Source organism: Heteronotia binoei, chromosome 21 (genome assembly GCF_032191835.1).
Source record: "Heteronotia binoei isolate CCM8104 ecotype False Entrance Well chromosome 21, APGP_CSIRO_Hbin_v1, whole genome shotgun sequence".
NCBI classification, from domain to species: Eukaryota; Metazoa; Chordata; class Lepidosauria; order Squamata; family Gekkonidae; genus Heteronotia; species Heteronotia binoei.
The window spans coordinates 79,295,498-79,321,272 of NC_083243.1; the positions used below are offsets into that span (position 1 = coordinate 79,295,498).

Genomic DNA, 25,775 nt, shown 5'->3' on the forward strand with positions numbered 1-25,775 from the left:
TTTCTAAGCAGAATCCTAAAAGTCTCTGCATAGTAGTAGCAGCTCACAACTGGCAGCCTGAGCACATGGTATGCATTCATCAAACTCCTCAGTCACGAGTACATTTAGACAATGATCACTATAGTATGCCAGCATGAGAGGGACCAAGGCAGCAACATTCTTACCAAGCTTCAAATAACATTAAGATTTTCTAAGAAAATACACACTTGATGACTACCAGTCACTAATTTCCGATCACTGATGACGAACCAGAAATCAGGCTTTTTGTTTTGCAGACAGGAGTGCCAGATACTGCAAAGCACCTACACCACAACAGGCTGCCAATCTTCACTTGGAAGTGTACCAGGAAGATATACCTGCTATAAGGCCTGTGCGCTGCATGACCTGCGTAATCATGTGTTAATTATTTCAAGTTAGACAGCAAGACCAACATGCCAAGTTGGCTTTTAAACGTTTCAAGGATAGTTGCTCTTTATATTATCTTACAGTTGACTGACAAGAATACTAGCAAGCCTTTGAGTCACCAAGTGCCTTCCTGAACTCGAAAACAAGCTACTGTTTGGTCACTTCACTAGGCATCGGTGTTGTGCCAAAGCGGCGCCCAGACTAAGGCGGGGTTGACCAACCCAACCGCTGAGCGCCCGCTTGCTTGCCCTCAGCTTTCCTGGGCTGCAGAGAGTGCACGTGTACTAAGGAGCCCGTTGTGACTGTCACACCCTCGCCCGCCAGTTCGAGGCCAGATGGTGCCCCGAGCACCTGAGACAGCCTCCTTCTTCTCGTTGAGGGGTTTTGTGAAGGAGGGAAGGCTGCCTGGGTCCCGCCCCCTCTGCGCTGTGTGCCCCCCCCCCAAACGGAGGTGGAATAGGAAAGGGCCTGCCCCTTTAAGAGAAGGCCTTACTACCGGGGACGCTGCTGCGGGAGATGGAAGGTGGACGAGTGAGGAGGGGTGCCGGGGCCTGTCCCCGAGGGTCCCCGTTGCGCTAGCACCTGTCCGGCCCGCGTCTCACCTGGATGCTTGGCGCGGCTCGGGCCGAGGGTGACTCCTGAGTTGCCCGCTCCGCTCGCTCCGGCCCGCCCTGAGCCGAGTTGCCTGCGATGGCGCTGGCTGTGTACTGCCGCGATGCCTTTCGGCTTCTGCCTCGCCAAGATGGCGGCCGCGCTATTGCTGTTGAGGAGGAGGCGGCGGCTGCGGGCGCTGGGACGGCGGCGGCGGCCACTTTCGCTCACTGAGAGGAGAAGAGCAGGGACACGGGGAGCCATGGCGGGGGGGAGGAGAGGCGCCATAACCAGGCCGGAATAATCGAACTCAGCACCCCCACCTGGCGCCCGGAGGCTTGACGCACAAACACTTTCTGGCGCGCTTCGCTGACACTTCTGCCTGGCCCCTGAGCCCGCACCCCGTCATCGTCCCCCCATAAAGAATCCACAAGGACCCCTCTTGCATCGATTAGTTCCTTGCTCGATTGGTAGAGTCTGACATTGACGGAAATTGCCGATCGCTTTCGGCCGAAGAGAATTGCGTGAGTTAGCAGTTCTCGCGCGAGGATGAACAATTACTCGCGATAGTGAGGTTCCACCGGGAGGTGTATGGAAGTGACGTAAAACGGGGGTGTGGGGTGGGTTAGTACACCTGAGACGCTATCCTGGGAGACGTTCTTTTTCTTTGCTTTTCTTTTAGCATTAAAGGGGGAGTGTATGCGAGCGCGCGAGCTATGTGTTTCGTGGCTTCCAATTTATAGCGACCCTATGAATTAACAACCTCCAAAACATTGTCTTAGCAGTCTTGCAAACTAATGGCCGTGGGTTCTTTCACGGAGTTAATAAATCTCATGTTGAGTCCTCGACCTGTTTCACACTAGACCTTTAATCCTAGTTTAGTCCTATCCCCAAACTGACATTCTGCATGAGAATCAGAGAAAGCAACTCTATGATTTTAGTGTAGAATCTCAGTTTAGGGACAGGTCTAAACCAGGATTAAAGGTCTAGTGCGAAATTGGGCCTCCTCTTTTCCTGCTGCCTTCAACTTTTCCTAGCACTATTGCCTTTTTCAGTTAATCTCGTCTTTTTGGAATGTGACCAAAGTGCAGAGTTTGGTCTTTTTCGCTTCTATCTAGAATTGAGGCTTGATTTGATCTAGAATCTACTTGTCAATTTTCTTCCGTTCAGTTTAAAAAAACCCCTAGCTTTTGCATCCATACATAGTAATGGGGAATACCACAGTATAAATTATCTTGATTATCGTTACACTTAAAGAGCATTTCTTGTTCCTTCATGGCTGCCCCTCCAAGGCTCAATCTCCTGATTTCTTGGCTGTTGGAAGGGGTGAAAGGCTCCCGAAACAAGATATGGACCAGGAAGTTAGAAAGGTTGTGTATAGACTCTTTCTGCATCCCCTTTCTACATTAGACTGTATTATGGTTGCCAGAAGAACTAGATTTTCTGACTGTGTGTTTTGAAGGTGTAAACCTAAAACCATGGTGCTAGAGCGCCATGCACAGTTCAGGGAGCCACCACTTAGGCTTTTAAAGCAGTTTCTTCTGTTTCTCAATAAATGATGTGGTCGTTATATGCAACAGTATTAGATGGACATTTGGCTGTGGGATATTTTTGAATCCCATATTACATAGGTGCAGATGTTTAGTGTGTTCATTTAGCTGTGCATAATTAATGCAACAACCAGCCCTGGATCCTACTCTTAAGAGCAGCATACCGGGGTGGGGGGGTGGTCTGTGCTTAAATTACAAGTATGCTCATTGGGTATGTGGTACCCACAAATGCCAGTAGATTGGTATGGGTCCACTGAAGTACAGTACAGAAAATTTGCAGTGAAAATACAAAACTGTTTTGGAGAAATCTGCTCTGGACCTGGATTGAGAGTTCCAGGAAAAGGAATCAGTGCTCTGGAACTGGAATTACGCTCTCTGAAACAAGATAAACAGCATTGGACCTGGAATGGTGGACCCTGCAAGTGGGAAGAACAGCTGCCAAAGTAGAATGAGAGTATATGTGTTCAGGGAATGGAATAACAGTCCGCTGAGTGGTGTGAATGTCACTGGGAGAACAAAAGTGTTCTGGCCTATAATGTCAACCCCTGGGTGAAATAACTGTCCTTGAAAGTAGAATATCATGCACTGAGACTGGAATGACAGCCCCTGAGCGGAATGACCATCCTTGGGAGAAGAAAAATTATGAAAAGATGGCCTCTGAAAGTACAGAAGGTGACCTGGGGCTGGAATGACAGTCCCTGGGTGCAGAAAACCTGTTCTGGAATGAAACAGGGCTCCCATCATATTAAATGAGCTTTAGACATCTCCCATTGTACTGTTAGGCAGATCTGTAACTGGTTGAGAGAGAGCACCCAGAGAGTGCTTGTAAATGGTTCCTCATCCTTTTGGAGAGGAGTGACAAGTGGAGTGCCTCAAGGATCTGTTCAACATTTTTATAAATGATTTGGATGAAGGAATAGAGGGAATGCTTATTAACTTTGTAGGTGATACTAAATTGGGAGGGGTAGTAAATATAGAAGACAGAGTCAGGAAAAAGGATGATCTGACAGGCTGGAAAAGAGAGCTAAAACAAATAAAATGAATTTTAACCACGATAAATGTAAAGTTCTGCATTTAGGTAGGAAAAACCAATTGCATAATTATAGGATGGGAGAGACTTGCCCGCGCAGTATGCACAAAAAGTATCACGGGGTCTTAATGGATCATACACTGAAAATGAGACAGCAGTGTGATGTGGTAGCTAAAAAAGCAAATGCAACCATGGGCTGTATCAACAGTAGTGTCCAGACCACTTGAAGTGATGGTATCGCTTTGCTCTGCTCTGGTTATATCTCACCTAGAGTATTGTGTTCAATTTTGGGCACCACAAAAGGCAAGCTGAAATGTGTCCAGAGGAGGGCAACAAAGATGGTGAGGGGTCTGGAGACTGAGTCCTACAAGGAAAGGCTGAAGAAGCTGAATATGTTTAGGCTTGAAGAGGAGAAGACTAAAAGGTGATATGATCGCCATCTTCAAGTACTTGAAGGGCTATCATACAGAGGATGGTGCAGAGTTGTTTTCTGTTGCCCCAGTAGGTCAAGACCAGAACCAACCAGTTGAAATTTTAACAGTTTTCAGCTAAACATTAGGAAGAACTTCCTAACACAGCAGTTCCTCAATGGAGCAGGCTTCCTTGGGAGATGGTGGGCTCTTCTTTGGACATTTTTAAACAGAGTCTAGATGGCCATCTGACACAATGCTGATCCTGTGAACTTCGGCAGATCATGAGAGGGAGGGCAGGAAGGGTTGCAACAGTGCTTGGTTCTTGTGGCCCTTTCTTACACATCCAGGGAAATGCTGATCGCCACTTGGGGGTCAAGGAAGCAATTTTTCTCCAGGCCAATTTCACCAGGAAACCTGGAAGTCTTTTGCCATCTTCTGGGCATGGAAAAGGGGTCACTGGTGGTGGGGGTGTGGGGGGAGGGATTTGTGAACTTCCTGCATTGTGCAGAAGGTGGACTAGATAACCCTGGAGGTCCCTTCAAATTCTATGATTATGTGGGCATTCTTGTCATTCATTTTAATACACTGAGGGGCATTCTTGTCATTTGATTTAATACACTGGGGGAGGGGCTCACACCAAGGTACATTAGACTGCGTCAACTCACATATTTAGGCAGGATCTGAACCTACATATCACAAATCCAAGTAGCTGATACCGCATCCCACTAGCTCTGGCCTTCTATGTAGTGCTAGTTCGATCTTGTCTACATAGTCACACATTCTAGGACTAGAAAAGAGTACAGTACCTGTATATGAGGAAGTTAGCAGTGACTCACAAAAGGTCTTACCCTGCCACAAATTCTGATAGTCTTTAAGGTGCTACTATAGTCTTTTCTAATACTACAGACCGACTAACACACCTACCCATCTTGATCCACATTCTAGGACTGAATGTGTCGTCCCCCCCCCCCTTTAAACCTAATCTAATGTTATTTTTACATTACAACTTTTACCCCCATCCAGCATTTTCTTGTTACTCATTTTCCAAAGAAGTCTTTAAGTGTAGTGTCATATTACATCATATCAAAGAAATCACATTCCAGGCTAGGTATAATGTATAGAACATCTTAGAAAATATTTTTCTATGTGACAAAGAATTTTAATAATTTTAAGCATAAAGCATTGCAGCCCTTTAAAGAGAATATTTAAAATAATGAACTAAAATACAATTAACTGCGTTTAAAAATAAGTGGACTTGTTCAAATAAAGAATGCTTTGCTCTTTGATTTTGAAATCTCATTTCAAAGTAATTCCTGTATTCTTCATTAGGAAGTACTTCCAAAGTGTATTTAAGATTTCCACTTTTGTTCATAGGCCTTCATACATGTTAAAATTAAGGTATACAAAGTTATTTTTTGAAATTTAGAACACAGTTGATCAAGACTGAATTCCAATAGTGTGGCTCACACTTGTTTTGAAAAGACAAATGAAAAACTTTATATTTAATATAATTAAGGCTATAGCTCTAAACCTACATATTTAGACATATGTCCTATTGAGATCAATTAAACTTCCTTTGGAGTAAAGATGACGAGGACAGAGTTGTAAATGTTTCTCTACAAAATGTAACTTACAACTCCCTTTATATAAGAATATGCTGTAGAAATAATATTGTTATTTATGGGTCCATCAAGAAATAAATTGCTTCTTTGCCCTAGAGGCAATTTCGGAGTCCAGAATGGAAAACATTCCTGTTCCAAATACAGAAAATATTGTGCAAGAAAAAGCAGCCACTCTGTGGTTAATTTACAGCCTCCCAAATAAGTAAAATATTTTGATAACTGAGTGATTGTACTTCCAAGATTATAAAAAATAATGCATCTAACATGCCACCACCAACTAACCAAGGGTTCAGAACTTTTGCCTTTCATACAATTAACATTACTGAAACACCACAAACTTTAGTCTTCATTGAGCATTCAGGAATATTCTATTATCAAAGACTAGAGGCTCGTTGGAATGATTTGAAAATAGATCTCAGTCCACAGTAGTACAACTGTTGGAAGCGAAGGACTTTTATGCTGTCTCTTATTAGCCTCAGACTTGCGGGGGGAACACTGATCACCTTTCCTTTTACTACTCTCTGTTGCTACCCCTTTGATGTGTAGATTGCTATACTTCAGGAAACTTCCTTCTGCTTTTAAGACTTTCTCTCCACATCACTCTGCCCTTCTGCATCTTGGCACCATGTGAGCAGGACATGCCTTCTCTATCTCTATCTTAGCTAGTTAGAATATATTAGGAATCTTCATCTATTTTATCCTGTCTAGAATGGAGTTCCTTATAATAAAGAACTAATTAGTTTTACAAAGATAAAGAAGTTCCATGTGTAACACTGTTCACTGCTAGCACAAACTGACCATATGGCTATGCTGTATTATAGGCCTTTGAGCACTTTGCTACCCAACTAAAACTTCCAACAAACCAGTAACACCCATCACATTTGTATAAGAAAACTGTGCACAGCAGCCATGACCCCACTCCCACTTCAGGATCTTTGTTCTGATAAAGAAAGTATTGAAATACGGTTCACAATCCATAAATGATGACAAAAATAGCAGGAACTATTTTCCTACTAGACTTGGGCCAGGGACATGGCAGCTAAATTCTGATGGTAAGGAAAAATTAATCACCATGTTACCTGCCTTTCCTTTCAGTCCTGTGAGAGGCTCCAAAGTACAGCCTCGAGTTACTTGAGGAGCGGGAGGTTCTGACTCTGTGCTGTGTTTGATGGCGCTTGGTGAAATTGTTCTACAGAAGGTGAGGGGAATCTTCCACCTTGAAATGAAATCTGAGAACTATTCACTTTCTGAAACAAAGAGGCAGAAACTGCACCATTTGGTATATCTTCATCCTTGAGTCTCTTGATGGTTTGGTTTCCTCTTTTAAAATCTCATCAGCCTTTCTTTGTAGATTGAATTTTGTAGACTATTCTTTTTCCCTTGCCTCAATTTCTTCTGACACAGATTTACAACATTGCCTCTGGAATTGCTCACAGCTGACAGAATACATTGTTTCTATTTCAGAGCTGACATTACTATCCCCAGCTGTTGTGCTATGACTATCCCAGTTATTTTTCTTCCACTTTTCTTTTACAGAGTTGTCCTGACCAACTGGACCCAAGAAATGGACAGGGCTGACACTGGATGTGGTAAGATATGCAGCCCTATTTGAAGGAATTAAGCCAGTGCTCTCTCTTTGGTTTGCTTCCTTTCTTGCTGTCATTCTTTCCATAGTCCCCATTTGTTTTCTGATGAGGAGGCCTTCTTCATTCTGCTGAAACGTCTGCAAAGCCTTTTCTCTTCGTAGCTTCTGGAAATCTGCCAACTGCCGTAACTCTTGTGGTAGCTCTGTGCAAGAGAACTGATTCACACAAAAAAAGATTATCAGTTATCAGTGGGCATTTATCATTAATATTGTTTATTTCATGAAGAGTTAGTATATCTACAGATGGAATAGGCTTCCCAATCCCCAGGTCCCAGCGGGGGATTCCCCGGTTTTACAAGCTTCCCCCCGCCCCCAGCCAGCTGGCTGGTGGGGGAAGCCCCTCCCACACACCCACCATGTACCTTTAGATCTCACTAAGGACTTGCAAACAGGTCAGGTTTTAAAATGTGTGTGTGCCTTTAAATTGGAGCAGGAAGTACTTCATGGGGAAGGGTTAGCAACAGCAGACTTCCTCAGAGTGCAGCCCCTCTGTTTGTTTTGCTTTCGTTTCAGACAGGTGTAAAAGAGCAGGTAGCCCCTGTACTTTCCATACCTGGTTGTGGAGACACCTGAGACTACTGCTTTGGTCTACTGCTTCAGACCAACATGGCTGCCCACTTGCACTAGAGACAGTTAAGCGCAGGTGTGAGTGAGAGAGAGAAAGTGGGGGGAGGGGAGGGAACTCTATTATTCCTTATGGAGACTTATTCTCATAGGAAATAGTGGAAAATTGATCTGCGGGTATCTGGGGCTCTGGGGGGGCTGTTTTTTGAGGTAGAGGTACCAGATTTGCAGCATAGCATCCAGTATCTCTCCCCAAAATACCCCCCAAGTTTCAAAAAGATTGGACCAGGGGGTCCAATTCTATGAGCCCCAAAAGAAGGTGCCCCTATCCTTCATTATTTCCTATGGAGGGAAAGGATTTAAAATTTGTGTGGTCCCTTTAAATGTGATGGCCAGAACTCCCTTGAAGTTCAATTATGCTTGTCACACCCTTGCTCCTGGCTCCGCCCCAATGTCTCCTAGTTCCACCCCCAAAGTCTCCTGGCTCCACCCCCAAAGTCCCCAGATATTTCTTGAATTGGACTTGGCAACCCTAAGATGGAACTAAACATGAAGGGAAGAATTCACTGGGGTCTCAAACCACAGTAGCTCTGTGGCATTTCCACATTTGAAAAGGAAAATTTTCATGTAAAGTCATCTAAATAGTGGATGACTCCCCAAAGTGTTCATTTGCTACTCTGGCTAACAAACAGGCAGGACTTTTTTTGTAGCAGGAACTCCTTTGCATATTAGGTCACATATCCCTGATGTAGCCAATCCTCCAAGAGTTTACAGAGTTCTTAGTACAGGGCCTACTGTAAGCTCCAGAAAAGTTTTTTGGCTGACACCCCAGTCAGCATTCAGCTGAGATGGCAGCAAAAAATAGCATGAAATTCAGTCTTTATATACTATCTAGATGTGTGAATCCCTTACCATCGAATACTTTTTAATATAAACATCTTGCCTATAAAATCATTGTTTTGACATGTCACTCAACAACTACCGGTAGAGAACAGCAGCACTTAAGTGCTGGCTAATTTCCATAACTCTTTGACACCATCTGGACTTGTGATAATGTCCAGAGAGAAAATCTTGATAAGCTCAAATTCCCAGCTTTGGTAAATCTAAACAATATTCATGCCAATGGTGCTCATTTCTGCCCCCCTCCCATCTCAATGGCCTTATCCCACCTTATCTGTCCTGAGATACACTCTCCAGGGAGCTGTGTCCTGCAAAGCATCCTGGAGCTTGTAGTCAGTGAGTGTTTTAAAAATGAGGCTTGTAATCAGGGTCGGCCCTAGGGTGCGTGGCGCCCCAGGCAGACTTGCCACATCCCGCACCTGCACCCAACTGCCCCTCCCCTCCTCCCTGCTCGCACACACCATGCCCCCTCCCTTCCCCTCCTCTTATTTGCGGCACCGCACTCCACCCCCCAGCGCACCCAAAGGAGCAACGCCAGCCTTGTCCTCATCCACTTTGAAGGGCAGTACAGCGTTCTCTTAAAAGAGCACACAATGAGAGGCTTCATTCCCCCCATTTTGGAACGGGAAGGGAGGAGAAGCGAAGCCTCATCATGCACTCCCTTAAGAAAATGCTGTACTACCTGCTGAAGTGGGTAAGGAGGAGGCTGGCATCACTTCTCTGAGCACACCCTGCGGGGGGGGGGCATGGAAGGTGGCCTGCCCACTGCCGCCACCACTGAGGAGAGCCAGTGGACAAGTGGGGGGAAAATTAGGCTTTTGTCTGGGATGCCGGGGGGAGCCCAATTCGGTGCCCCCCCCCACTGCCTTGGCAAATGTCTAATTTGCCTAGTGGGTGAGATAGCAATCAATGTGTGTTTCATAAAGTGAGTGGATGTTTCATAAAAGGCCAACCTAGAATTTTTCCACCACAATAGTATATGTCTAAGGGCATCCTGGCCTATTGATAATATATAGATTGCCACTTGAAGAGGTGCCAGAATAGTCTGGAGCATCATACCTTAATAACAATGTTCATACTTGCTGGGTATGAGAGACTCTAAAATTGATGAAATTGGGTTTGCAGTGCCTACTTTTGACTATGTTTTTTATCGGAAATATCACAGTGATTCTTGAAAAAGAGGAAACTGAAACAAGAGAAAATCCACGGATACCTGTTGGGTAGTGGGATCACTTATTAACTGATTTTGATTGCTAAACAGTTTTGGCACATAGAAGCATTACTTCAGAGAATTTGTTATTGAGAATATATTCTCAAGAAGACTGCGAACAATTTAATAGAGAGTATCACAGTTTACTAGGTTATTTGATCGTAAGAATATCCTACATATATTGTGTTACATTTCATTCCAGTTGAAGATTTCAGAAGGAACTAAGGAAGATAATTATAGGATTTTCTAATATATGATGGAAATCTGGGAAATAATTATTATGGTTTCAGTGTATGTATACTATACATGTATGATTCTTGTTGGAATATATTAGATTTTACTCATTGTGGTGAGTGGGTTTTTTGTGCAGTGAATGAGGGGCTGGCGTTTGTCAAATGTGTTAGGTGTTTGTCACAAGTCTGAAATCTACATGTAATTTACAGGTATATAATGTCAGTGTATGCTTTTGTTTGGAGTTGTTCTGGGCAACCACCCTCCTATGGGTCTTGACAGAGCAACCAGGATATATCCTCTATAGAATTACAGTGCATTCTATTTAGGTATTTTCAGGGGTGGAATTCTAACAGGAGCTCCTTTGCATATTAGGCCACACACCCCTGATGTAGTCAATTCCTCCAAGAGCTTACAAAAAAGAGCCATGTAAGCTCTTGGAGAATTGGCTACATCAGGGATGTGTAGCCTAATATGCAAAGGAGCTCCTGCTAGAATTCTACCCCTGGGTATTTTATAACAACAACAATAACCTTTATTGGCATAACAACATGTATAAATTTGATTAATTCTGTATGATAAGTACTAGAATGTTACATGTTTAAAGATTTCTGCATTATTGTCTTTGTACTTCAATAAATAAGAGTTATTTTGGAACAGCTGTGTCTCTATATGAAACTACAGGGTCCCTGCCAGTGTCATCTCCCTCCATTATCAAGCTAGGTGGGGTCGTGAGCAATGTTCTCACTAAGCTGCAAAGTCTTGTGAGCAAAAATTCTATTTTGTGAGCTACTGGCATTAAAGTTGTGAGCTGCTGCATAAATCAGTGTGCTCTGGGGTCATTCTTTCTAAGCTAAGACAAAAATGTGTGAGCTGGAGGCTAAAAATCTGGGAGCTAGCTCACACTAACTCAGCTTAGAGGGAACACTGGTTATGAGTCCTGAACTCCTGCATCTTCTTTGTGGTCTCTGTGCAGTCCCACACATGGGTTTTCCCGCTGGAACGAACCCGACCTCGGAGAATTCAAAGCTAGCCTTAAGCGTTATTTTTGGCGCGCACTTCCTCCCGCCCTGGGGAGCAGGCATCCACTGCGCATGCCTGGAGCGGGGGGAAGGCGCTCCACCCACCAGTTTCTTTCCGACCGCCGCCCGGGATAGTCCTTCCTCGTTGCGTCTCCTCTCAACTAGCCTCCTCAACCGTTTTTTCCTACCGCTACCGCTAACGTCTTTTCTTCACTTTTCTGCTCCGCTTACTTCTGTCTGGTATAGTATAAAAAAAAAAAAAGAGTTCTTTATATATCCTCCTTTTCCCTTTATCTCTCCCCTTTTCCTCCTTCCCCCCCTTCCCTCCGGGCGTATGGAAGGAAAAGAAGTTAAAATCACTTTTAAAAAGTGTATCCGTTGTGGGACTAAGATCCCCTCCTCAGACGGCCACGCTTTGTGCTTGATTTGCCTGGGTGAAACTCACAGGATTGACGCTTGTGCTCACTGTGCCCAGTTCGGCAAACAAGCTAGAAAGAACCGCGCCGCCAGATTGAACAGTCACCTACTGACGAAATCCCTGCGTCCGGCTATGTCTCAATCCTCTGATCCTCAGAAGTCACCACCTTCCCACACACCTCAGAGGGTCGGTACGGCCCAGGCAGCTTCTGTGGCTCTGACTCCCAGGAAGCTTAAGCCCTCAAAACACCCGAAGAAGCACCACGATTCCAAGAAAAAACATGGTGACTCGACGGGAAAAGAGAAATCTTCTTCGCCACACCAGTCGGCTTCGGATGCGAAAGCCGCCTTAGCGGTCTCTTCACTCCGAGTGCTCACGGCTCCAACGCCGCCTCCAGTCCTGACTCCGGTAGATGCTATCGAATCCGAGGTCATCCGGATTGGCTCTCGTTCGCCTTCGATACAGGAATTTCTGCCGGAGGAGCTTTTGGCGAAGGAACCTACTCAGCCATCTTCACAGCTACAACAACAGCAACAGCTTCTCCAACAGCAGCAACTGCAAAAACAGCTCGACCTTGATTCCTTCCGGGACGTTACTGTCCCTCGTACCTACAAGGACGCTATGGTGTCTCCCCTCCGCTTCGACTCTCCATGCCATCAAGACCACGCACCCGATAGGCGTCACGGAAGATCACTCTCTAGGGACAGACATCTTGCGTCCCCCATCAACAGGGACAGAATGAAGCACCGGTACCAGACATCCCCATACCGGGAGAAGACCACACGATACCGTGAGCGATCCTTTAGTAGAGACGAAGGGAGTCGGTACCATAGCAGATCACGCTCTCCATCCCGATGCTCCTACCCGCGCTATACACCGTCAAGATCCCCTTCTATAGAATCTTACCGCACCCGTAGGCACCGTGACCCACGGTACCAGGATGTGGGACATCGAGAACGGTACCACGACCGGTATCAACGACATGACTCGACCAGGTACCAACAACAGGACCCGGCACGGTACCAACAGCAGAAGGACTTGGGCCGGTACCAACCACAGGATTCAGCAAAGTCCAGCACGGTACCAACAACAGCAAAGTCCAGCACGGTACCAACGCCACCTGTCATCCCGCTCTGAACATGCAGTATCGCCTCGCCATCGGGTTCCAGTCTCTCCTACGCCGTCAACATCTAAGCAAACTAAACCGCCCTTACCACCGGATCCAGAGGACCCACGGGACGAAGACGAGTCGGACCTTGAGGCTTCAGACTCTTCACAGTCCTTATCTCAGCCGGCCTCCCCAGCCTCCGACATAGTCAAGCCTGCAGATCTCTCTCCATCAGAAGGGGCCAAGTCCTATTTGGACCTCATAACCGACATGGCCACAGCTTTGAACATTAAGTTAACCACCGACCTTCCTAAGGTTACCGACGTCGTCCACGATCTGATCAATGCAGACCTACCTGCTACCTCATCATTGCCCATGCTTCCGGTCCATCTAGAGGCACTAAAGGAGGCTTGGGATAAGCCAGCCTCTATACCACCAACGTCCAAACGTGTTGAGTCACTGTACAAAATTCACGCTCCAGAGTCAAAATTTTTATTTAATCATCCAGCACCTAACTCTATGATTGTGCATTCGTCGTCAAAAACTAAGCAAACACGCCACCCTGTACCACCAGAGAAAGAGGGGCGTAAATTGGATACACTAGGGAGAAAGCTTTATTCAATCTCCACAGCACCAGCAAAAATTAATAATTACATGGCTCATTTTGCGGCATATGCACACAATATTGCAGCACAACTCACCACTCTGGTGCCATCGCTACCTGAAACATCACAACGACAGGCCACCAAACTGCTAAGAGAGCTCAATCGTCTTAGCAAGCAACAAATCAACACTGTTCGCCACTCAGTCGGATGCACATCCAGATCGATGGCGACCGCAATAGCTCTTAGGAGACACGCCTGGCTTCGCTCGTCCTCCTTACAACAGGACATTAAGTACAAGATAGAAGATCTCCCATTTGATGGGCAGGGCCTATTTAATGCCACCACGGATGACATCCTTACCACCGTGGATGACAGTAGGAAAAGAGCGAAGCGACTGGGGGTAACCCAACAGCAACCTCAAGGCAACAGGCAGAGACCTTGGAAAACCCCCTTCTACAAGCGCACTAGATCTCCAAAGCAATCTGATTACTGGAGAAGGAGGGCACCCCCTGCGAAGCAGCCCTTCCAGCAACGCCAAAGACCGCAACCTTCAAAAAAGACCACTCCTCCAAACAAGCAGTCTCTTTGACTTCACCCCCTCCACTCCCAGACTCCTCCCCTTCCTACCGATGTGGCAGTCCATAACATCGGACTCTTGGGTACTGCAAATTGTAAAGAAGGGCTACTTCATAGAGTTCACTTCACAACCAAAGAACTCGCACTTCATCGTAACCCCTGTTGGAACTCAGTCCTAAAATGGCTGACTGACTCCATCTTAGTAATAGTAATGTTGTTTCTGCAATGTCATGCTGAGTCATGCTGCATCATGATCCAGCTGTTACCTGTTACTGAGGTAAGGTGGGATGACCTCACCTGTAATTAGGCTTTGTGCTGACTCACAGAGCTGATGCAACCCTGATGATTGGTATGTGTACTTAGGGAAGCTCAGTGAGCTTGCTCAGTCTGCCTGTAAGGATTGTGGGTTCTGTGAGGCCCGCTATCTGGGTGGCAGCGATCACTGCTGGTGTTGGATCCTATGCTACTGTGCTTGGATCGTGCTGTGTATACTTACTGCTGTATACTGTTATCTACTGGAGTGTGTACTGATTACTGTGTATGACCTTGGCCTGGCAACGACTCTGAATATTGGATACTTTCCTGGTAAATATATCTACCATTGAATACAGCTGTTTCTCTTGTCTATTAATTCCTGTGTTTTGCCTGTCCCTCTCCTTCAGCTCTTCTGCTGCGTGCAAAATACTCTAACATTGGTTCTGGGCCCAGAGCTCCCAGTGCTCCCAGTGTTTCCAGAGGTGCTGCTGTTCTGAAGACAGAGGAGGCAACACAGTGTTTTGGAAGAGACGGAGGCAGACTGCCAAGTTGCCCAGGTGTCCAGTGATAAGTAGCAGAGATGGAAGCTGCAAATGTTGTTTCCTTCTCTGGGCTCAGCATTACTAAGCTGAATGGGACTAACTATGCTACGTGGTCCCAGAAGGTCAGTCTGTTATTAAAGCACCAAGAGCTGTGGGAGGTGGTGGCTGCTCCTATCAGTAGCCCGGAGGGTGAAGAGGAGGCTGCTGAGGAGGCAGAGGAAGCTGCTGAGGACAGAAAAGCTGTAGACCTTTTGCGTAAAAAGGATGTTAAGGCTTTGTCTTCAATAGGTCTTTCTCTAGACGACTCCCAGCTGGTGCATATAGCAGGACTGGAGAAGGCTCGTGACTGCTGGAATGCTTTGAAGGAAATTTACGTCCGAGGAACTGTCGGTTCTCAGATTCGTTTGATGAGGAAGCTTCTGCATACCAGGCTGGCAGCTAATGCAGATATGTTATCTCATATAGAGTCTATGCGTAGGATGTTTCTAGAGCTAAGAGAGCATAACCAAATGTTTTCTGAATCACAGGAGGTGTGCATACTTTTAAGTTCTTTAGATGCATCATATGACGCTGTGATAACGAGCCTGGAGGGTTTGCCTGAGACAGGGTTAACCATGAACGTCGTAACTGGACGGCTTCTTGATGAATATGGCAAGAGACAGTCCAATTCCTCTCTACGTGTGGAGAAAAAGCCTGTCAGTAAGCCAGAGAGGGGCAGTGGATTTACTGTTAAGGAGGATCCTGACTGTCAAACAGGTAATGTAATGGCTGTAAGGAAGAAATGCTTCCGGTGTGGCTCATCTAGACATTTGTTTAGGAATTGTCAAGGCCAGAAAGGGAAAGAGAGACGGTCTGAAATGAGGTCTGCTGATAAGAGTGGTAATGTGCATCTCGTTACTACTGGTAAGTCAACTAACCACACTCAATCTTTCCTAATTGACAGCGGAGCGTCGGAGAACCTCTGTAGAGAGAGGAGTTTGTTTACTTCTTACACACCTGTTGATAACCAGTCGGTTGTTTTGGCAGATGGAGTTAAAGCAACTGTTTTTGGCAGAGGGAAAGTGTTCCTGCCAAGCCTAAGGAAGGAGCTGCATATGGGTTTTGTTCCTTCACTTAAGATGAATCTGCTGTCTGTGTCTGCTCTGTGCAGGGAAGGTTTCAAACTGCAATTTGACACCTCGTGCTGTGAGCTGAAGAACACCAGAGACGGTGTGTGTGTAAAGGCAATGCTGAAGGAAGATTTATACTTCTTGCATACCAAGGTACAAACGTGTAATAACGTCTGTGTGAATAAACCAGTGCATGATAATTGCTGTCATCTTTTACACAGGAAATTAGGCCATGCTGGTTTTCCTGCTCTAAAGAAGACTGTTGAACAAGCAGAAGGTATTAATCTTAAACCTTGCAAGGAATTTCTTGACTGTGAAATCTGCAAGCTTGTGAAGTCTACAAAAGCTCCTGTGCGTACTCCAAGTAAATTTACTAGTAAGAAACCTCTTGACCTAGTGTTCTTAGACCTGATAGGGCCCTTTAAGGAGTCAGTGGGCGGGGCCAAATATGTCTTAAGTATAGAAGATCACTATTCAAGGTATGGTTTTGTTTACCTGTTGAAAGCTAAAACTGAAACCTTTCAAAATATGCAGAATTGGCTAAGGTTTGTTAAGAGAAAAACTGGAAATGTGCCTGCATGCATTATTTCTGATAGAGGCTCGGAATTTGTTAATAAACGTTTTCAAAGTTTGTTTGCAGAGCTTGGGATTGAGCACAGATTGACTGCTCCATACAGACCTACCCATAATGCTTTTTGTGAGAGAAGAGGCCGTACATTGCAAGACATGTGCCAGTGTATGTTACGTGATGCAGATATGCCCTGGAGATTTTGGGCAGAGGCTATGTGCTGTGCCAACTACAACCTGAACAGAGTTTGGTGTTCATCAACTGGCAAAATACCAGCAAGCCTATGGCATGACAAGGTAACTAACTTGGCAAATTTGCATGTATTTGGAGTTACAGCTTTTGTTCATATTCCTCAACAGCTCAGACGTAAAGGCCAACTGAAGGCTAGACGTATGAGGTTTCTCGGGTATGAGAGAAACGGGAGCTGTTATCGTTTTGGCACGCTCGACAGTCGTGAGGTGGTAATTAGTGCTTCAGCCACGTTTCTGGAGAGATCAGAGGGCTGGGATCGTTGCACCCAATCGCCAGCGTTCTGTCCTGAGGATGACCAAGGAATCCGGTTACAAGTCAGCTCAATGCCTAGCAACCCAGAGGAGGGAGAGGCAGCTGAGTTAACCCCAAAAGAAGAGATGCCTGACGAGGAGGAGATGGAGGAGAAGCCTACTCGTGAGGAATCATCCGGGAGGAATGTGCCAACTGATGAGCCTGCATTGAGGAGATCTACACGTGAAAGAAGAGCTCCTGAGAGATTTAGTCCTGTAATGTCTGCTATACATGAGCCTGAGAAATATACTGACATTTTCTCTTTGTCCAAGGAAGAGCAGTGTAACTGGAAGGCTGCTATGGACGATGAACTTTCTTCCCTGAAACGTTTAAATGTTTATGTTGAGACTGATACTGTACCTGCTGGTGTAAAACCCATAGGCAGTAGATGGGTATACAAGGTGAAAACAGACCAGTCTGGGGGAAAAAAGTATAAGGCGAGGCTTGTAGCACAAGGTTGCAGACAGACTAATGAGACTTATGACGAAGTGTTTGCTCCAACGTTAAAGAACAGTTCACTTCTGACTGCGTTAACTGTGGCAGCCAGAGAAAAACTCCATTTTACCCATTTGGATGTCTGTGTAGCATACCTAAATGCTAATTTGGAGCACCAAATTTATTTAAAGAGACCAGAAGGTATTCCTGGTACTGGAAAGGGATACTGGTTGCTAAATAAGAGCTTGTATGGTCTAAAACAAAGTGGTCATCAATGGTCAAAATGCCTAGTGGGTACACTTAAACAGCTAGGGTTTACCCAGAGCATTGCTGATCCATGTGTGTTTACCAAGGGAAGTGGTGAAACACGATGTATTGTTCTTACTTTTGTGGATGACTTGGGGATTCTGACCAAGACAAAGAAACAAACAGATGATATTGTTTCAGCCTTAAGTAAGAAGTTTAAACTGAGAAATCTTGGTACTGTACAGACCTATGTGGGTGTAGATATTGCAAAAACTACACAAGGTTTTAAACTGTCACAAAAACCTAAAATCATAGATTTGTTGGACAAGTACAAGATGACTGATTGCAAAACTGTTTCAACCCCTATGGTGACTGGCTTTGTAAATGATGTTACAGATAGCCCACCATGTAATGTTGAAATGTACAGGTCGTTAATTGGTAGTCTGAGCTATATCAGTAATTGGACACGGCCAGACATATCAGTAGCCTGTAATCTGTTGGCAAGAGCTACCCAGAACCCTAAGCAGAATCACTGGATTGCTGCTAAGCGAGTGTTGAGATATTTAAAGAACACTGCTGACTGGTGTCTTTATATCGAACCTAGGGGGGAGCTAGCACTGAAAGTGTATACAGATGCAAGTTTTGCAAGTGACTGTGAAACCAGAAAGTCAACAACAGGTCTTTCCATATATTTGGGAGAGGTGTTAGTATGCTGGAAGACACAAAAGCAGCGTGTGGTTGCCTTGTCCACCACAGAAGCAGAGTTCTGCGCCCTTTCTACTGCTTGTACTGAGGTAGAATGGTTTAGACAGCTACTAAAGGACCTGCATATAGAGGCAGAGAAGCCTGTTGAAATTCTGGAAGACAATCAAGCTGTGATTGAGATTGCAAAAGCAGAAGGAGTAAAGACAAGGAATAGATACACTGACATAAGGTACCAGAATGTCAGATCATGTATCATGGAAGGGTTGATAAACATAAGGTATTGTGATACTGGCCACAATACAGCAGATATGTTTACCAAACCCCAGACTATGGAAAAGCATAATGAGCACTGTAAAAAGCTCGGATTGAGAAACGAACAGAACTATTAAGAGGAGAATGTTGGAACTCAGTCCTAAAATGGCTGACTGACTCCATCTTAGTAATAGTAATGTTGTTTCTGCAATGTCATGCTGAGTCATGCTGCATCATGATCCAGCTGTTACCTGTTACTGAGGTAAGGTGGGATGACCTCACCTGTAATTAGGCTTTGTGCTGACTCACAGAGCTGATGCAACCCTGATGATTGGTATGTGTACTTAGGGAAGCTCAGTGAGCTTGCTCAGTCTGCCTGTAAGGATTGTGGGTTCTGTGAGGCCCGCTATCTGGGTGGCAGCGATCACTGCTGGTGTTGGATCCTATGCTACTGTGCTTGGATCGTGCTGTGTATACTTACTGCTGTATACTGTTATCTACTGGAGTGTGTACTGATTACTGTGTATGACCTTGGCCTGGCAACGACTCTGAATATTGGATACTTTCCTGGTAAATATATCTACCATTGAATACAGCTGTTTCTCTTGTCTATTAATTCCTGTGTTTTGCCTGTCCCTCTCCTTCAGCTCTTCTGCTGCGTGCAAAATACTCTAACAACCCCCCCCCTCACAGGCTCTACAAGACGAAATCGACACCCTTCTGGCCAAACAGGCCATAGAGCCAATCCCCCCCCAATACCATCGCACGGGGTTCTACTCAAGGTACTTTCTGGTGCCGAAGAGAGACGGGGGTCAGCGCCCAATCCTGGACTTACGCAGACTGAACAAATACATATGTCCCACAAAATTCCGCATGATTACCCTACAGTCCACACTGCCACTCATTCCCAAGGACGCATGGATGGCGCTGATAGACCTGCAGGACACGTACTTCCACATTACCATCAACAGCTGCCACAGAAGATTCCTGAGGTTCGCCATAGGGGATGCCCACTACCAATTCCGGGCGCTTCCCTTCAGCCTCTCAACCGCCCCAAGGGTCTTCACAAAATGTATGGCAGTGGTAGCAGCGTTCCTCCGTCAACGGGGCATAGCCCTTTACCCCTATATAGACGATTGGTTGATGGTGGGAACCTCGGAAGAGCAGCTCAGGGAACACATCCAAATAACCCTTCACCTCCTCGCTACTCTAGGGTTGCAGGTCAACCAGCAAAAGTCTCTACTCTCCCCCTCGCAGACAATACAATTCATCGGGGCATATCTATCCACCACAGACCATATGGCATACTTACCCATAGACAGGGTTACGAATATCCAAACCCTGGCCAACAATATAATCTCCCATCCGACACAGACAGCTCTCGTGTTTCAGCGCATGCTGGGTCTGATGGCAGCAACAACCGCCGTTCTCTCATATGCTCGGCTCCACATGCGGCCTCTACAACTGTGGTTTGTCAGAACCTTTCACCCACAGAGGCAATCACAACGGACGCTACTTTCAGTTCCCAACCACATTCTGCCGTCCCTACAGTGGTGGACAAACCAGCACAATCTTCTACTAGGAATGCCATTCCTGAAACAATCACCTTCAACTGTTGTCACCACAGATGCGTCGAGGTGGGGGTGGGGAGCTCACCTCGATTCTCTGATGGTCCAAGGTCAGTGGACAGCGAACGAAAAGCTCCTGCATATCAACTGTCTCAAGCTCCTTGCTGTTCACAGGTCACTGAAATCCTTCCTGCCATCTCTGCACGGTCGCCACATACAAATAACATCAGACAATGTGGCAACTGTGTTTTATATCAATCGGCAAGGAGGGACTGCGTCCTCCCGTCTCTGCAAGATGGCACTACGCTTGTGGCATTGGAGCATCGCTCACAAAATCCATCTGACTGCAGTGCACCTACCAGGGGTGCAGAATACGCAAGCAGATACTCTGAGCAGGATGTCAGTAAACGATCACGAATGGTCAATCAACAGGAAGTATCTCCTCCCTGTCTTCACTATGTTTGGTGCCCCAACCATAGATGTCTTTGCGTCCCCGGACAACGCTCAATGCGACATTTTCTACATGAGAGGCCCCCCATCCTCCCTGTCACCGGGGGATGCGTTCCTACAAACGTGGAACGGCCCACTTCATTTCCTTTTCCCACCGATTCCGCTCATAACAAGAACAATTCAAAAGTTGCAGTTGGACCACACGAACTGTATCTTGATCACTCCCTGGTGGCCGCGCCAGGTGTGGTTCACCACTCTACTCCTCCTATCGAACAAGACTTATCACTGCTTCCCGCAGGTACAGGATCTTCTGTCACAACAGAAGGGCAGGGTCCTACACCACAATCCCTCAGTCCTCAAATTAACGGCTTGGAGGATCAGTTTTTAGGCTTTCCTGACGACGTCAGACACATCCTTTTAAACGCCAGGAAGCCTTCTACTAGGAAATCCTACACAGCTAAATGGAAACGCTTTACCCAATATGCCATGCGCAATAATTTCCACCCTGCGTCCTCCTCCATCTTGCAGATCCTTACTTATACCGTCTCTCTCTCGGAATCTGGTCTCACTTACTCCTCACTTAAGGTGCATCTGGCAGCCATCTCTGCCTTCCACCAGAGCATAGAGGGCCGCACAGTATTCGCACATCCTGTTACAAAATCTTTCTTGAAGGGAATTCTCCACCTTAAACCTCCGACTAGGCAACTCTACCCTACATGGAGTCTATCTGTCGTGCTCAGTCAATTGATGAAGCCCCCCTTCGAACCGATGGAGTCTATCCCCTTGCACCTTTTATCGTGGAAAACAGCCTTGCTAGTTGCACTCACCTCAGCTAAAAGAGCCAGTGACATTTGCGCTTTCCGATCTGATCCGCCCTACACTGTCTTTCATTATGACAGAGTGGTTCTGAGGCCGGACCCAACTTTCTTACCTAAAGTGGTGTCACCCTTCCACCTCCAAAGTGTAACCACTTTGCCATCCTTTTTTCAACACCCCTCGGATTCGGGACAGAAATCCCTCCATAACCTCGACGTGCGTCGGGCCCTTGCCTTCTATTTGGACAGGACTGCTGCATTCCGCAAAGATACCGCATTGTTTGTTTCCTACGGAACCCACAAGAAGGGACAAAAACTCTCTATACAGAGACTGTCTAAGTGGCTGGTTAAAGCTATATCACTTTGTTACAAGTTAGCTAAACAACCAGTTCCAGAACCTCTAAGGGGACATTCTACTAGGGCACTAGCCACATCCTCCGCCTTTGCGAGGGGCATACCCGTTGAAGACATCTGTGCAGCAGCAGTATGGTCTTCATCGTCCACCTTCGCCATGCATTATGCCATGGACATTCATGCAAGGCGAGATGCTTCCTTCGGGCAAGCCGTACTCCGCTCCATCTTCAACTGAGCTGCCATGCTCTCCAATGGTAAGTGGGAGTACCTTACTGATCTGTTATGTATAACCTAACTTCTGAAATTTTTTCTTTCAGAAAGAGCACCCTCCTCCGTGCAGGTTAGCTCATCAGTCACCCATGTGTGGGACTGCACAGAGACCACGAAGAAGATAAACAGGTTGCTTACCTGTAACTTATGATCTTCGAGTGGTCATCTGTGCAGTCACACACGCCCACCCATCCGTCCCCGCTGCTGTTTCTGTGATTCTACATCCCTTAGACTCTGTGGCACTTAACAGCGGCTGGAAAGAAACTGGTGGGTGGAGCGCCTTCCCCCCGCTCCAGGCATGCGCAGTGGATGCCTGCTCCCCAGGGCGGGAGGAAGTGCGCGCCAAAAATAACGCTTAAGGCTAGCTTTGAATTCTCCGAGGTCGGGTTCGTTCCAGCGGGAAAACCCATGTGTGTGACTGCACAGATGACCACTCGAAGATCATAAGTTACAGGTAAGCAACCTGTTTTTTCCCCAATAGATAGAAATGAGGCAGATCTTGCTGCTGGCTGTTGACTGGGGGCAACAGGATTGGGTCTTGGATGAAAGGGAGGTAGCCCCCAACAGGACAAAGAGAAAGTAGGAACAGAGATCTCCTGAAGGAAGGAAGGTGTATCCCAGGGAAGTGAGAGGCAAGGTGCTTGTTCCCATTCTGAGGCCTGGAGACATCCTCCCAGCTTGACAACAACACAGTGGAAGGCAGAGGTGTTGCAGCAGTGAGGGAGAAGCCCCTCACAGATAGTTTGAAAGGCCCAATGGTTTAAAAATATCAAAACTTCACTCATGCTTTTACATAAACAGAAAAAAGCCAGAGTGAGGAAAATATATTTTTTTAAAATTATTGCATGGTGCCCATCTCTTCTGTTTCCAAGCAACGACTCTCATAGGTGGTTTCCAGATAGGGACAGCCTTCTGTGCTTTTTTGTTGCTGCTGCTGAGAAAGCACAATGGCTATGGGGCTTCCACGTGGCAGATTTCCAGCAATGGTCATTCCCACCCCTGTCCCAACCACCAGAGCTTTTTCAGCTATCAACAATTTTATATCCATATAACAATCTTAACCATCTCTTTCAGCTTCATTGAACTATTAGCTGTTTTTTTTTAAAAAAAAAAGTCCGTAGCACATTTTATTGCAGAAATACGCTTTTCTCATACCTATGCAACAAATGGTGCTAGAGATTTTTTTAAAAAATGAAAGCTGGGAATTCAGAGAATCTGATACACTGGACTCAGTTTAAGGTACTGGCTGTCACATACAAAGTCCTTCATGGCCTTTGTCCCTCTTATCTGCAGGACTGCTTCTGCCCCTATGCTCCATCGCAACAGATGCCCATGTCAGCAAGGACTGCTGCAGCTGCGAACTGCAAATGTGCAAAATCATAACTTCCAATATGTGTACTTTCTTTATTATGGCTCCAGGCTTGTAGAATGGCCTGCCTGAGGTCAGGAAGACTCGCAGGCTCCTGGCTTTCTGCAAACTCTGCAAAATGGAACTATCTGAGAGGGCTTTTCTGCACTGGTAATAGGGTTGCACTGCACTAACAATTCACAAGCTTATTTGGATAACTTCAGGTGGGTAGCCGTGTTGCACACAAAAGCTTATACCCAGAATTAAACTTTATTGGTCTTAACAGTGCTATTGGACACAAATTTTTTTTTGCCTGGATAAAGATTAGGGATTGTGGTCTATTCTGCTGTGTATAGCTTACTGTATATAGGATCCTATTTTGTAATTTTTGTACCAGTTAATAGATTGTTAATACTTATTATAGGCTTCAGTTCTTTCTTGTTGGTTCTAGACTTCTATAATACTGTTGTTACATGCTCTGAGCCCTGTTGTACGGGGGAGGGCAGGCTACAAATCCAACAAATAAACAAGTTGTTGGGCACTATTTATTGAACGTCTCACTTTGTTGACCATACTGACTACTATGTAATCCACTTTGAACCCCTATGAGAAACGCAGACTATAAATAAGAAATAACAATAAACACATCATTAGAATGCGATATTGATATAACAATACTCAATTGTGGATTAAAAAAAAACACAGAGCTTTTTTTGGGGGGGGGGGGGAATATCCATATGACCATCATGGTTTAATCATGTTTCAAGGGTCCTTTGCCCGTCCTTGTTCTTTTCCTTCCCAAAGCTGCTTCACTCTTTTTTTCTTTTTTTGAAAGAGAGCAGTCCAAGCAAGTTATTAGGCAGCCTGGATGGGAAGATGAGCATTATCCAAGGTCCCACCCACATCAGCATTCTATGGGTCTTAAATTTCTTCGTACCTAACTTTCGTACCTAAATTTGTACCTTCGTACCTAACAGTTGCCATTTCCCCATAGTAGCAGTAAAAGGCTTTTCTTTAAAAACGGCAATTGATACAAAGCTACATGGAAGGGCCTTAAGTGTGTTTTATCTGCTATCACATCTTACTGCAAGAACAACTGTTTATTTGTTAATTTTAAAAAATTTAAAATCTTGGTATTCTCAAGGTCCTTGAAATGTTTTTAATTTCGTATATAAATGGTAATATAATTGAGCAAGTCAAACATTTCAAATATCTGGGAATCCTCTAATAGCTGAACAGGTCAGAGGAAACAAGTAATAAACCTGCCAAGTTTTCCAATGTGAAGGGAAGTCAACTTGCCTCCGTGGTTGGGAAAGCTTTTAATGCCAAAGTCGTATCCCAAATACTTTATGAGATCCTTGTCTGGGTTAGCTCCTTTAATCAACACATTGAGCAGATCCAGGCAATGTTTTTGTTGAGTATCCTTGGAGTGCCAAACTGTAAATTGGGTATCAAACATGCAGCCCATGCAGGGCTCAAATCCCACCCCCATGCAAATTCCCTCTCCTGCTTCCATTTCCAGGGCTGCTGCAGTGACACCGTAACTTGCTTTTCCCCAGCTCCCTCACAGGCTGCTTGTTTCCTGCCTCCCTCTCACACACACAGCTCTGTAGCTGCTTCCTACTTTGTGTGAGAAGGATACAAAAACAAGTCCCCTTTCTCTCACACCTACACAGAGAGACAGAGCTTCTGCTTCCTTCTCCAGGGCTGCTCTTCCTCTTTCGGGGATGAAAGAGAACACACAAATTTGGAGTCCCATCATGGCAGCTTTAAGACCAACATTTCATTCCCAGTATAAGCTTTGGTGTGCAAGCACACTTCTTTTTAGGTGGGTGGAAGGTGATGGGTGTGTGGATGGATTCTTCTGACAAGCACAATGTACACTGAGGAAATTATTTTGGGTTCTGAAAAGATGGTTTTTTAAAAAAATTGGATTTTTCTGTTCCTATCTGGATTTATTTTCTTTCAAAAAAATACTCTGATTAGGAATTAGAGCACTTGCATTGGTCCTTATATCTTGAAGAGCGGAATGATTTCCGATGCCAAATAATAGCAGCACACAGTGGTAATGGGACAGGTACCTCATCGTACATTTTATGGTATACATGGCCCAGCCCAACAAAGTGACATTTATGTCAGATATGGTCCTCGTAACAAATGAGTTTCAACATCTCTGGTGTAAATTATACAGCCATGTACCTGGAGACAGGACAGCACCTCCTAGTGACAAGAGGTTGGCTATCAACCTTAAAATTCTGGTTATAACTTTACTTTAGAACGGAACCTGAGAGCTATGCCTGCCTGCTGCTGTTGGACGCATTTACATCAAATTGCTCAACCTCATTACCAAGAAAAATACAATCTATTGTTGTTTCCTTTGACTCCCTGCCAGTGTTTCCTCTAAGCTGAGTTAGTGTGAGCTTAG

General features: G+C 45.4%; 2 protein-coding genes across 9 annotated transcripts in view; both read right to left on the reverse strand.

Moving 5' to 3' along the window:
* The window catches only part of INO80 (INO80 complex ATPase subunit), a 135,776-nt gene extending 134,497 nt beyond the window's left edge, over window positions 1-1,279 (reverse strand). The window contains exon 1 of the mRNA XM_060263311.1: window positions 1,008-1,279. The gene's annotated coding sequence lies outside the window, so the exon portion shown is untranslated. The remainder of the gene's footprint in view (window positions 1-1,007) is intronic.
* A 3,847-nt stretch (window positions 1,280-5,126) lies between these two features.
* Window positions 5,127-25,775, reverse strand: part of EXD1 (exonuclease 3'-5' domain containing 1) — a 59,387-nt gene continuing 38,738 nt past the window's right edge. For all 8 annotated transcript variants that reach the window (XM_060263313.1, XM_060263315.1, XM_060263314.1 and 5 more), the window contains exon 12: window positions 5,127-7,412. In XM_060263313.1, the coding sequence (XP_060119296.1) occupies window positions 6,978-7,412 (435 nt within the window). In that variant the 3' untranslated portion in view covers window positions 5,127-6,977. The remainder of the gene's footprint in view (window positions 7,413-25,775) is intronic.